The 19,474-nt window shown below is 39.3% G+C and overlaps 1 protein-coding gene across 1 annotated transcript in view; it reads left to right on the top strand.

Annotated features, from left to right (window-relative positions):
• Window positions 1-1,312: 1,312 nt before the first annotated feature.
• The window catches only part of LOC131940120 (taurocyamine kinase), a 41,476-nt gene continuing 23,314 nt past the window's right edge, over window positions 1,313-19,474 (top strand). The window contains exon 1 of the mRNA XM_059298698.1: window positions 1,313-1,643. Coding sequence (XP_059154681.1) covers window positions 1,493-1,643 — 151 coding nt within the window. The 5' untranslated portion in view covers window positions 1,313-1,492. The remainder of the gene's footprint in view (window positions 1,644-19,474) is intronic.

Here is a 19,474-nt window from a genome sequence, read left to right on the forward strand (position 1 = left end):
CCCAGGACTTGAACATAAACAATACGTCTAGCACCTCAGCCCGCCCCTTCTCGCCAACACACGTAATGAAAACAACAGTTGCCTCTCTTGTGTGATTCGTTAACGGTTGTGTAAGGGTACACGATATCACCAGGCAGGCGATACGATAAGCAGGTGTGTAACACAGGTAAGTTGAATGTAATCAGGCTGAGGACGCCACAAGGACAAAACGAGTAGATTTCATTACGATCAGCCATGTTTCTCTCTACCCAACTTCATTGATGACACTCGTCTGATGGACATTTGCTGGCCGATTGAAAAATGTCGTATATGTTGGACATTTGCTGGGGACTGAAAATGTCGTATTTGCAGGACATTTGCTGGGGGGGGGGGGGGGGGGGCGGGCGGGCTGAAAATGTCACATCTGTTGGACATTTGTTGCGGACTCAAAACGTCGCGTCTGTTGGAAATTTGCTGGGGACTGAAAATGTCGTATTTATTGGACATTTTCTGCAGGCTGAAAATGTCGTATCTGTTGGATATTTGTCGCGCACTGAAAATGTCGCATCTGTTGGACATTTGCTAAGTATTGAAAATCTCGTATCTTTGGGACATTTGCTGTCTACTAAAATGCCGCATTTGTTGGATATTTCCTGCTGACAGAAAATAGACCCTTGTTAAAATGCAGCCATTGGAATAGCAGTAGGTCCATTTAATTACGTATTAGGTTTGCTTATAAAATATAATGTAATACTTGACATAAAAACAGGATCAATAAAGCTCAAAATCAAATCTTAACTAATTAGGTTTCTGGTAATTAAAAGCACGCGTGTATGTCGTCATCTGTGTTAGAGTTAGATGTGCTCGTGATAACACACGACACAGGTGTACGACCAACGCGAGCCTTGAGACAATTTAGAGGTTCATGTGAGGGTGGGGCATGGTTGTGTATGTGGGGGGAGGGGTATGTTTTTATAGAATTCCGTAAATTTTGGTTCATTGTACTCAATTTTATTTGGTAAGTTGTTTGCTTGAGTCTGATATATGCTGCCAAAAGTTTGAAACATAAAAACTAACTGAAAATTTTCCTATCTTAAATTATTTTTCTCTTTTCTTCATTACTAGCTTTTTTTTCTTTTTGTGATATAGATCAAGCAGGGAAAAAAATCACATCCACTGTATGAAAAATACCAAGATACAAACTCTATTCGATTATTATCTCACGTGACCTTAGCGGACGAATCACGCTGGCTGTTGCATCCGAGCCCTTTACATTGTCTTGCGTGCGTTTTCATAGGATTGCCGCGAGGCCGCGGGGCCGAAGTTTTCGCCGGTTCGAATAAGGAACTCTCGTTTGCCCGTTACCAGGCAACGGGCTGAAAGGTATAAAAGCTATCCCCCATCGCTGTTTAGGCCTGCGACCACACTGTTTTGGAGAGCATCATCCTTTCTCCTACATCTAAATTTTTAATCGCATCTTTAACCATAGTGCTTTATCAAACGCATTTTCAAAATGGCCGATGCACAGAAGCTGTACGATCTGTTGAAAGCAGACGCCAACTGCAAATCCCTTCTTAAAAAACACCTGACCCAAGAAGTCTTCGATGCTCTCAAAGATAAGACCACCAAATTTGGCGGCACCCTCGCTGACAGCATTCGCTCAGGTAAGACTTTTCCCCTTCTTGTAGTGCCTCCCCTCCCCTGCCCTCCCCTCTCAGCGGGATGGCCCGACACTCACATACGCTCTACCATATTTAGTTAGACCTGAATGTTTTGAGGACTATCTCTTTTTTTTTTTGGAGCATCTCTAAGGAATTATAGATAAATACTAGATCTAGATTTAGATAAACGATAATAAATTGTCATAGATATAAGTGGTCAGATTCTTAACATCTGAGAGAGTTTCTTTTCGAACATGTTTTTTAAATTGATTATTAGTATAAGAATATTTTATTTGAAAGCGAATTGTCCTCAACATTTTCTTCCCTATTTCTCTCTTTATCTTAACAAAGTAAAAACCTTCAAAAAGTTCGGTGCGAAAAAAAAATTGAATTGTTTAAGTTAGTAGCATCGAATTATGCTTTGGATAGACTTGTCTCCCCTAACATGTTCCACTGTCTGATAATTCCTTAGTGTTGTAGTTACCTCCTCTTGTGACATCTTTGAACTTAGCGTGCATGTCCAATTTTAGACATCCCCTATTTCTTTAAACTACCGAAGCTAATCAACCATAATTAATGAGGCGTTGAAAAATCTTTGCCAATTAGTCAAATCAGTTTTTATTCATGCAAGGAAAAATGGCCCTATTTCAAGCCTGTTTGTAGACAAGTGAACGTGTAGCTTTGGATTATTCTCTCAAGTAGCCCCATATTTTATTTAGTGCTATAAATTGAATACAAACAAAAAATAGCATATATATATATATATATATATATATATATATATATGTATATATATATATATATATATATATATATATATATATATATATATATATATATATATATATATATATATATATATATATATATATATATATATATATATATATATATATATACATATATATATATATATATATATACATATATATAAACATACACACACACACACATATATATATATATATATATATATATATATATATATATATATATATATATATATATATATATATATATATGTATATATATATATATATATATGTATATATATATGTGTGTGTGTGTGTACAATACCAAGTGTCAGATAAGACAACATTTGAAGTTCGTAATAGCAAATAATTTCCTCATTGAGATGAAATGCTCGGACATCAGCATACAAATCCAATTAATTAATTATCAACAACACGTTAAAATATTTTGAATATACATAGACTGCTACTTTATTTTTATCCATTGAAAAAATGTATTCCGACAAAATGCAAGGTTAGAATTGTTGATTACTTCTTGCTGTTAATTTAAAAAAAAAAACATTTCTGTTCTTTAAACATATTTCACAAAATGTTTAAAAAACTTGATTATTCCGCTAACATTTTTAAAAAAGAATTTTATAATTAAAAAAAAAAAAAAAGCTAAAACACAACGGGTCGATACAGCAACAGCGCGTTGATAGTGGGTGTGTAGATAAGGAGCAAATGTTGGTCAGACGACAGCATACCAGGTCACTCATTCCAATTTAGGTCAAATCAAACCGGGTCAAAGAAAACTTTATTCTTTATTTTTTTAATTCTTGGATATTTCTCTACAGTTATAAAACTAATTGTTTTTACGGTTAGGTATCTTACGGGGGAAAAAATAATTACTTAAACGGAATTTTAAAAATTCGGTCTTTGAATAATTCGTTGCTTTTGGATGTGCATTTGAGGTATTGAATCCTCTTGCTTAGTATTTTAAAACAAATTCGAACACGCATGTGTTTCAAACACTAACATTCCTTCAACAAACCTCTTAAAGAACAAAGCATTGATCTAAGCACGTATTGAACACAAGGTCTGTGTACACATAAATTGTGTGCTTAGGCAGACATTCGCCATAACACACACTGTCACAACTTGTGTGTGCATAGGCCGGTTGCATGCCAGTTGAGCAATGATTAACCTTCAAGTATTCTTCTAGCTATCTGTGGCTTGCGTTGATTGTAAAAACAGACATAGCATTGACTTGAAATATGGGAGATCACACGGCAATAAATGTTTATTGACGTGCCAGAAATAAATGTTTATTTATAGTGACAATCGTTTTACAAGGTTTAAAGTTGGGCGATGCAATGATTCTTTATTTGTGAATTTAAAAAAAAAATATTTTTGAAATATTGTGTTTGACAACATCATCCGATAAAATACCATCATTCAGAGGATGATCCTCTACAACAATATCTTAAATTAGCCACAATCCCATCTACTACTACCCCCTCCTCCCCTCCCGCCCTCATTACAATGACAGTTATCCGCTTTTCTTCGGTAGCCTGTTCTCTGGACAAGCAATTCTGGTTAATTAGCTTCCATTACGTCATGATTAATGATCTGACTTTTGCGCCAGCATGCCCAGGTTTCCAGCTCATTGTGTTGATTATTCTAATGGCGATCGTGTGGTCACATGTAATCATTCGATAAGTCTCGGGACAGGGGGGGGGGGGGACGACGACAGGGGGGGGGGGGGGGGACTATAGCGAGCACTACAAGGTGTATGGTGACGATGTAGTCAACGTATGACGACATTCTTACACACGTACACACACTCATGTACACACATATTTTTACACACTATTACACGTACACAAAAACAATATGGCGATAATGTGATTTAACTTTAGGAAGATTTTTCGAAAATGTCTGTTTTAACTTTTATATGATAGCGTGTGTAAATATCATAACAGTGAACTACAATAATACAAGGCGAATAATGCGTCAACTAATTAGATAAAGTACACGTGACTGTTTAAGTGGGTGTTGTTGGCTAATCTCAACACATTTGATGATAAGAAATATATCTTGGGATGACTCAAGCAAGGAAAAAAAAATATCCACGTGTTTCTTCACGTTGCTCACCTGTCTATCACCGTGAGAGATGATTGTGACAAACGTGGATGGGAAATACTGTAGAATATGGTGTGAGGTGTTTTTTGTCCACATAGAGTTGTACACTGTACACGTACACATTCTGTCACATAAAGATGTACACGTACACATTTTGTTTTTATAATGATGTACACTTCACATTTCGTCAACTTAAAGATGCATACTACACATTTCGTCATCATAAAGATGTACACTACACATTTCATCATCATAAAGATGTACACTACACATTTCGTCATCATAAAGATGCACACTACACATTTCGTCATCATAAAGATGTACACTACACATTTCGTCATCATAAAGATGTACACTACACATTTCGTCATCATAAAGATGTACACTACACATTTCGTCATCATAAAGATGTACACATGTACACTACACATTTCGTCCACCCTACTGACTAGACATGTACACATGCTCGTGTAATGTATTTTACAAAAGATGTACATATACACAAAATGTCAATGTTGATGGCTCAGTGATACCAAAAAAAGGTTTTTTAAATATATTTTTTTAAAAAATAAACAACACAGTGCTCCGTGTGAGATTGTATTGTATTATATTTTTTTTCTCAAACACACACAATCAGTAGCAACACATACAAAACTACAAGCATTCCTTCATTAAGTCACACACACAATCAGTAGCAACACATACAAAGCTACATGCATTCCTTCATTAAGTCACACACACAATCAGTAGCAACAAATACAAAGCTACCTGCATTCCTTCCATAAGTCACACACACAATCAGTAGCAACAAATACAAAGCTACCTGCATTCCTTCATTAAGTCACACACACAATCAGTAGCAACAAATACAAAGCTACATGCATTCCTTCATTAAGTCACACAACAGCTCGATCTTCCGATTGCTTTCGTGTTAGCGACACATTATAATTGTGGGATTATAATGAATTAGGATGACAAACTCAGACCACCGCTAAAAGCTGGGTAATGAAGCACACGATGCCAAACGCTAGACTTCTCTCATACGTTATAGAATCATTGCAGGTTCTAACACTTGCTTTTTACAACAATTTACCAAAAACATTGATTACTGATAGGTCTATATCAAATTATTTGCAACACGTTTATGATTCATAAGTAATATGACGCAACAATCGATTCCACCAACACACCAACGTATAGTTTAATCTAATCTTTAAAAAATGTTTATTCTAAATTATTTTTTACACACAAACTGATAAAGAAAAGTACACGGCTTGCAGAGTGGGGCGTGCTTTAAAAAGGGTTAAAGGTCATTGATTTCAATGTTATCTTAAATTAAATTCAGTTCGCATTTTTAAAAGTCTGTGCGCGACTCGTGAATGGTTCGGGCTGTTGTTTGGAGGTGTGTGAGGTTATCTCAGCGTACAAGACCTACCTCACGTACACAGTTATCTCACCTATGTGAGACGTCCACTCCACACCCCATGTCTAGGCTTTAATCCCATAAACCTCCCTTAAACCTCCCATAAACCTCAAACCTTGGGGGGTTCAAATTTAAGACAGGGGAGGTAAATCAATTGTCAATGACTCAAGGGAGATTATTAGGTTATGTCATTCTCCACCGTTCTTTGTTATAACTTGTCGTGTGTAGCTACGTGCACAGTATTGACAAGGGCTGAGCAAAGCAGGTTGGGGTGGGGTGGAGGTGGGGAGTGGGTGGGAGGGGGTGGTAGTCAGGGGCTAGAATAGGAATGAAAGAAAGGTAAGGGGAGAGAATATATGTGATAACTGTCAAATTTTCTGTATCGAGGGCCAACCGCTCTACTGTTGATTTTTTTTTAAAATTACTCGTCTACAAATAATTGGTCTAAGCTGAAATGACGAAGACGTTTAAAGAATGGATATTAAGGCTATCTAGTTAACCACACAATGTTGTATCCATCTATGTGCGCCTGATAGTTAAACTTAGATTATTTGTTAAAAAAATAATTTAAGTAGTTGCCATTGTAGAATGGTCAAAGAATGTATGAAATCTACATCCTGATTTCCTCGTCCGGCGATCGAGCTAGCTAAAAGAAAATTCGCGAATCGTTCGTATAATGTCAAGCCTAAACGTTGCTGTGCTACCAATCCTGGCCACAAGCTGCCGTCGTGTAGTATACAAACCTTCAATCCTTCACCGACACATCTCCAACACTTATATAACCTCAGTATATGTAGTAGCGCCAACATGTTGGTCTACAGTCTACAGTAAGATAACTCTTCTAATGTGGTCTACACTCTACAGTAAGATAACTCTTCTAATGTGGTCTACAGTCTACAGTAAGATAACTCTTCTAATGTGGTCTACACTCTACAGTAAGATAACTCTTCTAATGTGGTCTACAGTCTACAGTAAGATAACTCTTCTAATGTGTGGCGTTTATATAAGCTGACGTTATACTTACTTGTAACGAAACAATGGCTTTAAAAGGTGATTGTAAGACCTAACAGATGATGTCTAGTCGCTTAAGATTAGAGGTTAAGGCAAATTTCTGGAGGCAATTTCCCCTTGCTGGAGCAGGCTAAAATAGTACCTAGTATTGAGCGAAAATTGCGTACAATTGTATGAAAATTCAATGAAATAATGATAATGTAACTAGGTGCACTTTCTAGTTAACCACACAATGCTGTGTCCATCTATTTGAGTCCTCTGGGTTTTACCTACTAAATTTGTGTTTATGTCTTCCTGTTACGACCGACAGTCGCCGCCCCCTCCCACCCACACACACACACACACCAAGAAGCCCTGGTAGCACCAACGCCGAGAGCGTTTGTCCGATTGACCTATACATGGCGGATACAAACTTTGGTTACACGACAGCCTCTTGTTTTTACACATTCAAGCGTGTGATCTATTACAGCCGCTGCTTCAAGCTTTTAACGTGATTACAAAAAAAAAGAATACAAACGGGCATTAAATTTGATCTCAACCCCTGCTCCCCGGCTCCAAAGATTTTTGAAATTTGAACTGCTCGGTCGTCTGGCCCCCAGAACACATTGTGGGGCGCTGGACGGGTGGTTAGCAGCAGAAATGTTAGCAGCAGAAATGTTAGCAACAGAAATGTTAGCGGCAGAAATGTTAGCAGCAGAAATGTTAGCAACAGAAATGTTAGCAGCAGAAATGTTAGCAGCAGAAATGTTAGCAGCAGAAATGTTAGCAGCAGAAATGTTAGTCAATGTTGACACGACGCGAGGGTCACTTGATGGTGAGCCACAGAAAAATCGATAGCAGCAACAAGTGAGGGTACTAACTACGTGTGTGGGTAGGTTGGTGAGTGTGTGTAGGGGTGTTTGTGCGTATGGATGCAATAACATGTGGTGTGAGTGTTTTAGAGTGTGATTTAATGTGTGTAGCAAGTTTGTGTGAGCGTGTGAGTATGAGATTGTCTGCGTGTAATGTGAGGGAGGGTGCGATTGGGGCGGCCCCGAGTTTGTCTAGAACAGCACCCAGTCTTTATTTTATTCAAACATTCAGATTTCCTATCATAAATCTTTGCCCCGTAGGTTTATCTTGGATTTGTAATCAGTTTAATGAACCAGCTTCTAACTTTTAATGCTTTGAGTATGATGAAAATTAATAGATGAAAATCAAAATTTTGAAACATCAATCCCATTCATTACTATGGTAAAGTACCCAAAGTCTGTTTCTATTCTTATTATTTATAAACAAATTTAAAAACTAGTCCCAACTAAAACAAAGTTCGTCAATTAGCTCAAAGCTTCTCACATGTCTCAAACACAGCCCAACGCTTGCATTGATTGGCCAGAACAAAATGCTGTAGAAAAAGGCGAGTTTTTGATGAGTTTTCCCTTTCTTAACCTGCCTCAATACAAGGAGAATCTTTGGATCGATACTTCGTTTCCTGAATTTCAAGGGACGCAACTGTGTCACTGTCGAGACTGCAGCTGGTCATACAGGGGGACAACTCGCTGCACAAACAATTGGGAACAGACACAACTTGCATATTTTGTTTTTCAACGTGGTTTTCACGACCATAATATTACTTTATGATGCTTGTATTCTGTATACACGAATCACCAGTAAAGTGCAGCAAACGAAGGCTGCACGGATACCAAAGCTACGATCGCGTCACGATATATTAACTCTTGAACTTTCTGGAAGATTCTCAAGGGATCTCGTCTTAATGTGTGTAGACACTCCAGCTCGCGATTACCTGGCAAATGGCCTACATAAGATATGAGCCATTGTGGCCCTTCTTAACGTAAGACATTGCGCTCAGCGTGCTGTACGCCTCTGCCTTAGGGGCACTTGTTTTGTACTGCTGGGACTGTTCTTCAATGAATGTATTACACTAAAATATTTCCAGACATTTTGTTTTACAATGATAAAAAAAATCTGGCCTACATAGAAGCTGAAGGTCGCGCTGCACATTTTAAAAAAAATCTGCGTGCAGAAGCGAAAGAGCAGAGCAGGACAAAACCAGATCTGCTGTCGCTGCTCCCCGGCAGGTTTGGCTGGTCTCCATGTGGAGCGAGCTCACCTGTCTTGGGGAATCAATGCCAGGACAATTTCCCTCCCTGCAGACGACATTCTGTAAATAGCTATCAGCCTTTTGTTTACACGGACTAGGCGACGATACCCCTCGTGTAACTAGGGCCAACCCACTAAAGGACAAAACATATCATCCCGTGTTTCTACGAGCAATTAGCGCCTCGCTCTACTCCATGCGCTCTTTGATTTTTCTACTGCTGCATGCGTCATCCGAGCTCTGCTTATGTTTATTTTTGTGCAGACGTTGCAAAAAATTCGATAATCCCCCTACCCACCCTATAGCCTACATGCAATGCATGCATCTTTGGAGAAGAAAAAGTGGGGAGGGGGGGGGGGGGAGGGGGGATGGAGGGGAAAAGAGATTTTCAGATTTTTCTTGGAAAAGTAGGATTGGATTGTTATTTTCCAGAATAAAATTGCTGGAAGCGAATGTTGGTTTAAGAAAAACTTGCTGGAAGGAAATGTTGGTTTGAAAATAAAGTACTGGATCTGGAATGGACTGTTGGATTAATAATATCAAGCTGGAAGGGAATGTTGGGTTATGAATAAGTCCTGGAATAGAATGCTGCGTTAAGAATGCATAGCTGGAAGGGAATCTCGGCTTGGCGGTGTAAAGTATTAAACAGATTGTAAAAACGTGCAATAAATTTTATATTACATGGCTAAACATCGGCCCGTAATTAATTACCTGACTTATAAATACGAGGAAGATAAACAAAGCGTTGCTATTTTTACGTTGTTGTTTTTCCCCCTCTGCGCATGTCCGAGATTGGCACGTGCAGGCATCTGTTTCCTGTTTCCTTTCATCATCTTATCATTGAATCAAGGGGGATCACCCCCAACACAGTTATCTCGCTTAAACTGGTTTAATTTTTATTGGTGCACGTTCGGAGAGATTTAGTGACACCGCTGCTAACGTGACGTCAGAATGCCGTAAGGAAAACTTACCTGGATGATGTGGAGCTGGGGTGGGGGGGGGGTGGCTGAGGGAGGGGAGAGGGCTGGGGGGTAGGGCTAGACCTGGAACCGAGTGCGGCAGGAACAAAGAGTGCGCTCTGGGCACACTATCAACAATGCACCCACTGTGAAGTGGGTTCATTGTGTTGAAGCCAAAGTCGGCTTTCAAATCGATTTTTGCAAAACGCATTTCCCGTTATTAAAGAAAAAAAATTATATAATTTTAGAAAGAATTACACGATTTTAATATTCATTAGCAACAGGCAGTGCTTATATGTTTGGTATATTTATATTCCCTTTTGCAATACGTGTGTATAAATTAAATCTTATTTTAATCCTCTTACAGTTGCCGCTGTTTTTTTACATCACAAATATTCTAATTATTTGTTAGTAAAAAAAAAAAGAAAACTGGATCAAAGAGCATAACTTTATTTACAGTACTCTGGAAAAAAGAAACAAATTAATTTTTTTTTAAATTTTTTATTTTTGTACTACTTCAGCCAATATAAAACGATTTAGGTATTTGAACAGTTTCTTTAACAAATGCCGCTAACAAATAGCCCCAGTAAAATAATAACACAATAGATAACAACAAAGCCGACACCGTACTAGACGTGCCAAAAATATCTTTCTAGAGTTAATATCCCATAATACCTTCCCACCCCTTTCCACGTCACAGAATACAGAAGAGTTATCTCAGGTGATCAACAGCAATGTTCTACTACATAAATTGAATTTTTTTTAAATGTTGCCAGAAAGAAACATTGAAATCAGACGCAAGGCTTTGCGCATTAAGAGTTGCCATAAAAAAAACACATTTATTTTTTAAAATCTTTCAAAACAAAATCGTGGTATTAAATAAGATTAGTTTCCAATAATTTAAAAATATTTTTTTCCCAGGCTTTGAATTCTGTTTACAAACTGTCAGTCTGGATTTAATCAAAAACAATTTTTTTTTTCTGCATACATTGTTGTATCGGCCTGCTCTTAACCGGCAACAGGTAAGGGCTGAGTAAGTTTTCCTGGCCTGTGTCACGTGACGTCAATCATACTTGGAGCAGACGTCTTTCTCTCCTTACTTCTGGCACTCGCGGCCCTAAGTCCTTACCTCCCCCTCCCCCACCCCGGGGTTCGTTAAAGCTTCCAGATGTCGACCCTAAAGGGCACGCCTCACGTTTGATGGTGAGTGACGTCTGCTCAAACAGAACGTGCGGCTCACGTGCTCACGTGGTACCTGCCAAGTTTTGGGGCTCACACATTTTACTAAGAATATAACACAATCTATACATGTAACACCAACACAGTTTACTGATAATATAACAACACAATTTACTGATAATATAACAACATAATTTACTGATAATATAACAACATAATTTACTGATAATATAACAATATAATCTATTCATGGAACAACAACACAATCTATACATTATACATAGATCAACAACACAATTTACTGAGAATATAACATAGCACAATCTATAGGCTTACATAAATAACAACACAATTTAGAGAGTATAAAAACACAACATAATTTACAGAAAACAACAACATAATTCTTGGTGAGAATAAACATCCGGGCAATTAACCAAGGAGGAAAACACACGACACGCTTTACATATGATAAAAACACAACGACACGCTTTACATAGGATAAAAACACAACGACACGCTTTACATAGGATAAAAACACAACGCGATTTAAAGAGAGTAAATTGCGTAACAAGATAATTCACGCAACAAAAAAAATTATTTATATTTGTGGATAAGAACATACACACACACACACAAACACACACAGAGCCAGACTCACACATTTAAAAACACAAAACAAACTTAACAGAAAATCAATGCGTGCGCTTACACACACGCGCGCATTCACACACACACAAACAATACAATACTCATAATGGCACACACAATACAGTACTCATAATGGGCCTCAGCAACAATGGTGAACAAAGCTTTGATTAAAGTGTTTTGTTTTTCTCAACTCTTATCCACCCTTTACCCCTGTCCATCCTTACCTCAGTCCACCCTTACTCCCTGTCCACCCCTCCTACTCACTGTCCACCCCTGTCTCCTATGTTCTCCATCACCCAATCCACCCCTCCTCCCTGTCCACCCCTACCCCCATTTATCCCTACCCCCATCCACCCCTAACCCATGTCCACCCCTGCTCCCTGTCCACCCCTACCCCCATCACCCCATTTATCCCTACCCCCATCCACCCCTACCCCCTATCTTCATGCCCCCTATATTCTTCATCACCCCATCCACCCCTAACCCTTGTCCACCCCTAACCCCTGTCCACCCCTACCCCCTGTCTACCCAACCACCTATCTTCCGTTCACCAAGAACACCGGTTATCTTCCTTTACTTAAGTTCTATTTAACGCCTATTGTGTAGCAACAAAATAAAAATACACCAGCATTTTTAAATCGCTCTCTTTTTATTGTCTGACAAATACCAAGCGCCAGCAATAAACGAATTGTTGATTTTCATTACTTGTATCGTGGGCACCTGAGGTTTAAGTAATACAAATATTCGAAATAATACATAAATACTACACAAATATAAAGCCTGAAGTGACAAATACATCTAATAAGTTTCAGCTAAATAACATCCCCCAAGTAAAAATACTTCAAGAGAAAATAACGTGCGCAAACTACATTTTATTTTATATTTTTATTTTCACAAAAGTAGACACATCAAAATGTTCTTACATTACTAGCTACGGATATACTAAAGTTATTTTTAAAACCAGAGACTTTTATACTTCGGCTTATGAAGGCAACGTGTCTTATTAGAACAAAACTATTTTTTTTTTTAAAGTAAAATGTTGATCATTTAAGAGAAATTGATTTTTCAGTTATCCGAGCTTTTTCATCAATTGTTGATCTATTGATCTCATCGCCACAATCATCAAGTTTCACCGCCCCATGTATCTCACCAGGGAGCTCTTCTTTCTCATAAGTTTAGTTTAGTTTTACTTTCTTTTTGAGTCGCCAGACTGGCGAATTCATTCATCAGAACGTCTACAGAGACACAAATATTTAGCTGAGATTACTCAATAATTGATTAAATATTAATTAGTGATTAATGTGGAAAATAGAGTTTAATTAATGAACTCACAGTGAAAATCATTATTCCTTTGTTTAAAAAAAGAAACGTGTTTAATTAAACGATGGCATAAAATAGCATGCTAATGAATGAATTCAAAGAGCACGTTTGTAACCATACTTCAGACCGGCAGGGACATATGTTTGTACCTGACTCACGTTAGGGAGAGGAAATGCGGCTGGGCATATTCTAACAACACTATCCCATTACCTGCCGAGGTCACAGAATCAGGTAACTCTATTTCATCTTCCCACTAGATCGCCAGATTCGACAGGATAACGTTCTGCATTTTTACATCTAGTATCGTGGAATGGAGAGCAATAGGAAAGCCTTAATTCTAGAGAGTTAAAATATATTTAAATTGTGTTTAAAACATCCGGTTTTCTGTCCTCCGTATGTGATACCTAGGCTCAGCACTGGCGGTGCTTCTGTATTCCATCGTGCCCTAAACTTCACGTGCACAAGCCTAGATTTGGGGCACGTCGATCAATACTCCAACCCTCGCCTTCGCTGTCAAAGTATGGCCACTCTACTTTATTAGCGCTACCCCTCACCATCAAAAGTTGGAAATATCGGAAGATATATTACACAGCGTGTGAATATAAGTAGAAACAAAAGCCCGCACGCTTACACACACACACACACAACCTATATATATATATATATATATATATATATATATATATATATATATATATATATATATATTCTAAAATGGCTATTCAGTAATTTGTTTTACATAGACTTGTTAATGAATACAATGTTAATGATTGTCAATCGTTACAAAATTAGACCTAATAATTACACTTATACTTAAACTAGTTAATTACATAGACTTGTTAATGATTCCATTGACTTGTTCGGCACCATCTATGGGAACACGCTAAAGTCAGGTCAGATAGTAGCCCGAGACCACGTGAGGCATGTGTTGTTTTTTTTTCTCTCTCTCTCTCTCTTACAGCATCCAAACAAAGAGAATTACGTCCCTTGTGTCTGGGTGGGTTAGTACCAGCATTCTTTTGAAGTTGATATCACTACTCACTGTTGGTGTGTGTGTGTGTGGTGGGTGGGGGGAGCATAACTGTGCTCAGTATTGTGGAAGGGGGGGGGGGTGGACATAACTCTGCTCACCGTTGAAAGGTAGGGGAGGAAAGCTCTGTATTGGGGTGAAGGAGGGGGCATAACTCTGCTCACTCTTGGTGGGGATGGGGGGACATAACTCTGCTCACTCTTGTTGGGGATGGGGGGACATAACTCTGCTCACTGTTGAAGTGGAAAGCATCTCAGCTCACCACAGAGAAGGGTGCTTATGGGGGACAATTACTTATAACAATGTAAGTAAATATTTGTGAAACTCAGGTATAACATTCATTTACCTGTGCCGAGGTCTTCTATTTTTAGACCAGCATGTACAGGCTCAGCATTTCCAAAGATGTACCCTCTTATCACGTGACTCAAAAGCTAACACTGGAGAAAAAAAAATTTCACATTATCATTGTATTTTTGTTTTCGACTAAATATTTTGACCTGTTCTTATCAAGTAATTAAATGGACACAAGCGAGAAAAGTCTCAAAGGTATTTGAGAGGTGCATAAATTAATTTAAAAATCTTGCACGGCGTAGTTACAATTAATATGGTTATAAAATCCTGTCTGTCTGGTTTTTTTCGGACTTTACTAAAGATTGGACGTATTTGATGCTTTTAATATTTTCGGTAACTAAATAAAAATTAAAAAAAAAAGCAAAAACAATTTGGTTTTCACGTGTAATGGCGACATAAACAATGGCATCCTGCTATTGGATAGGCCGACACAAATTTTATTGTACACATTGTAAGCTAAAAATAGAAAACTAGGTCATGGGGTTTTAAATTGCATTGTTATTTAAAAACTTGATCTGCAAAGTTTTGTAAACAAATAGTTATCGATCACTAAGTTACTGTACAGCCAATCAATATTTGTCTTACGAAAGTGAAACATCCGGTTATAACTTAGGCTTGATGAAAATAAATAGAGATGTAGCCTTAAACTCAACTAATTATTTTCAAGTTCTCTGGATTTGCAACTTTTATAGCATTTATTCTAAAAATATAAAATTTCTAAATTAATTTTAGGCTTAAGTTTTTATTTTTTATTTTTTTTTACGGTCTAAATCTAAAAAGCACGTTTTTATTCCATGTCAACAACACTATGGAAGGAATCTCGTCAACTCGCTTGTCTCCATTGAAACATTACAGTTTTATGATCTTTGTACTTTATATTTATACTTTATACTTTACTCTTTTAGATTGCAATTACTGAGCTAGCGTTTTACAATTACATTGTTCGCTAATGGCTTTATTTCTAAACATGCTGGATTTAGTTCAGGGTTAATTTAATGACAAACCCCGTCCCACCCTTCACTTTAAGCATTCAAATAGCTCTCGATAACAGACAGTTTTATCGTGGGTGTTAAATTTATAGCGAAGATTTCTATAAATAGAACATCTTGTTACTTGTCTTGTCACTAGAGTGAGATTTAAAAACCGAGGGGAAAGTGAGGAAAAATCAGTGACCGAAATGCTCGCAATTCCCCGGGTATTTCTTGGCATTTTACACGGCCAGTCTGTCCGCAGACCAATCGATAGTGCTGATCGATCAAGTCTATACACCCCCATCAATGGGTCCACACCCCTTTTCTGGGAGTATACCCCTGCCTCTCACCCCTTGAAATAGCTTTAACATTTCTCTTCAAGACTAAAGAAAGCTCTCACAATACACACACACACACACATATATATGTATGTATGTATGTATATATATATATATATATATATATATATATATATATATATATATATATATATATATATATATATATATATATATATATATATATATATATATATATTGTATATTTGTTCCACCCAAATGACCCAATGATGTAACTGGTTTAAACAGTAATAACGTACTATGCTAGGTTCGTTTATCTAAAATCTACTTAAAATTGTGAATTATTGATTTTTGGAGCTTTAAACCAGTATGAGGAAAAATCAATACATTTTTTGGAATAACGTGTTTTATTTGATCTCAGGTTTTAGCTGTAATTCTCAGTACTGTGTATCTTTATTTTTTTCGGGCAGGTAAATTCTCTTGTCTAGCGCATGAAGATAAATTGCATGCACATTTTTTTTTCTCTCTTTTAGCGCCAACCTGGTTTGTTTATTGCTTTAGCAGAAATGTAAACTGTGATTTTTAAAGAAATTGTGTTTCGAACAAAGCTGAGCCTAATTAATTACAGCACATGTTTTGTTAAAATTACTTAATTAGGACAATTTTTATCTAAACTTTTTTTAATGGTATACACTAGCTTAAATATTTTAGATCCAGGTGTGCATTATTATTATTATTATATTTTTTTTTTTATTTTTTTGGTGAGAGTATGTAAAAACTTACTCTTAAAATAAATAATTGTTTCGTTTGAAAAGTTTTTTAAAAAGTGGGCTGAATGATTATTATACATAACATTTTAAATTATAACGTGCATTAATCACATATAATTATAAGATCATTATCTTGTGTAGCCTTATTATACCACAATATTAGATTAAGGCTTTGGCAAGCCTGGTTGGAAAATATAATCTGATTCTAAGCTGAAATTGTATAGAACTTGCAGGGCTTAGGGAAGGGAAGTAACTGCCAACCGGGACAATTTTAATCTCTAAACCAGGGAGATAAGTCGTGGCGCCAAGGATTTCAAAAAATAGAAAGGTGATTATGGAGGGGCTCCAATACCGCAGGCGCGTGTTCCAGACACAGGTACTGGAGCTGCTGGGGGGCACCTTGATGAAAATACCTGAGAGGTGTGTTGGGGGGGGGGGGGGTGAGGAAATCACAACTTGACCGTCTTTTCTTTGCTGATGTTGTTTGTTTTCGTGTCTGTCCTTTGCTAGTGTTGTGTGTTTTTTCTTCCACCGTCACGTCCGCGCCACGTCACCACTCGCCACCGCTATATCACCATTGAGTCACCAGTAGGTCCACTATGCCCTTTTACATTTGTGTCACCACTAGTCTTTACAGTGTTACCTTCAGTCACCACTATTACCCCGTAAATTTACCACTTGAGTATCTGATAGTAGGAATCTACCGACCCCCCCCCCCTCCCCCACCATCCCAATTTGCTGAACAAAATGGCGCTCACGTCTCTATGTAAAGTATTGATCACATAAGCTAAGCACCAAGGGAGAAGACCCGTGTTGATCAAACATTTCTCCCCGTTTTGTCAAGAGCTGGTCAGACATGTAAGCCGTATTTTGTCTAGTCTTTGCTTTTTTTATCATTTCTCACGATTGGCTTGAAAACATCTAAGCACACGTATTACACGAAGGCGCAAATATAACAAATGTGTTTACGTGTTTAGGTTTTTCCAAAGTAATGTCTTGATTAAAGTTAGGAAAATTTGATCGATGAATTATATTTTCTTAAGTTAATCTTTTCATTTGTTTCATTGTAAACAAACTGGTACAAATGACGTTATCGTAGACCGGATACTGACTTGAAGGTCAAGTACTTGTCATTGCCTGTGACCTTTAACTGAAGCGGTTTATGTCCCTACTTCAGGTTTGGATTAAGATTGACTTTTTAATCCCTCAGATTACATAATAGGAAACGTTAAGTCTTATCATGTGATTGATAATCTCTAGAGACGTTTCCTTTGCTGTCATAAAACTGCCTCCAATTTCTGCTATGAACTGCATGATAGGCCTCAAGGTATGGGGAGGGTGTCTTTGAAAACCTCTTCTAACTACGTCAATGTCGTTATTTTAATTATCTTTTGTTTGCTTTTTCTGCTTTATTTTTTACCCATTTTTTTTAATTTTCGTTTTGCAAATATATTTAGGATCAGAGTTTCTTCCAGGCATCTCTCCGGATAGCCCCCCCCCCGAAAATTGTTTACCGCCCCCCCCCCCCCCCCCCCCCCGAACGAAATGAAATTTATATAATTTATATACAAAATATATACTTTTAACAGTGTCCGCCCCCCCCCCCCGAAGAAAGTCTACCGCCCCCCCCCCCCCCCCCCGAAAATTTCAAGTGCCCCCCGGAGAAAAAAGTCTGGAAGAAACACTGTTCAGGATATTAAAAGTCAGAACTTGTTTTAACGAAAGAATACTTAATCACGTAAATATTTGTTCTCGACATTGACTGGCTAGACTAGAAGTGTCAGAAGATTTCATTGAAGTACACACCCCCTCCCCACCAACACCCACCCACAGTGCCCACCCCCTCCCCACCAACACCCACCCACAGTTCCCACCCCTCCCCACCAACACCCACCCACAGTTCCCACCCCCTCCCCACCAACACCCACCCACAGTTCCCACCCCCTCCCCACCAACACCCACCCACAGTGCCCACCCCCTCCCCACCAACACCCACCCACAGTTCCCACCCCCTCCCCACCAACACCCACCCACAGTTCCCACCCCCTCCCCACCAACACCCACCCACAGTACCCACCCCCTCCCCACCAACACCCACCCACAGTTCCCACCCCCTCCCCACCAACACCCACCCACAGTTCCCACCCCCTCCCCACCAACACCCACCCACAGTGCCCACCCCCCTCCCCACCAACACCCACCCACAGTTCCCACCCCCTCCCCACCAACACCCACCCACAGTTCCCACCCCCTCCCCACCAACACCCACCCACAGTTCCCACCCCCTCCCCACCAACACCCACCCACAGTTCCCACCCCCCTCCCCACCAACACCCACCCACAGTTCCCACCCCCTCCCCACCAACACCCACCCACAGTGCCCACCCCCTCCCCACCAACACCCACCCACAGTTCCCACCCCCTCCCCACCAACACCCACCCACAGTGCCCACCCCCTCCCCACCAACACCCACCCACAGTTCCCACCCCCTCCCCACCAACACCCACCCACAGTTCCCACCCCCCTCCCCACCAACACCCACCCACAGTGCCCACCCCCTCCCCACCAACACCCACCCACAGTTCCCACCCCCTCCCCACCAACACCCACCCACAGTTCCCACCCCCTCCCCACCAACACCCACCCACAGTTCCCACCCCCTCCCCACCAACACCCACCCACAGTTCCCACCCCCCTCCCCACCAACACCCACCCACAGTTCCCACCCCCTCCCCACCAACACCCACCCACAGTTCCCACCCCCTCCCCACCAACACCCACCCACAGTGCCCACCCCCTCCCCACCAACACCCACCCACAGTTCCCACCCCCTCCCCACCAACACCCACCCACAGTGCCCACCCCCTCCCCACCAACACCCACCCACAGTTCCCACCC

This window comes from Physella acuta, unplaced genomic scaffold (genome assembly GCF_028476545.2).
Source record: "Physella acuta isolate Inbredline_101_S28 unplaced genomic scaffold, ASM2847654v3 ptg000308l, whole genome shotgun sequence".
Lineage (NCBI taxonomy): Eukaryota > Metazoa > Mollusca > Gastropoda > Physidae > Physella > Physella acuta.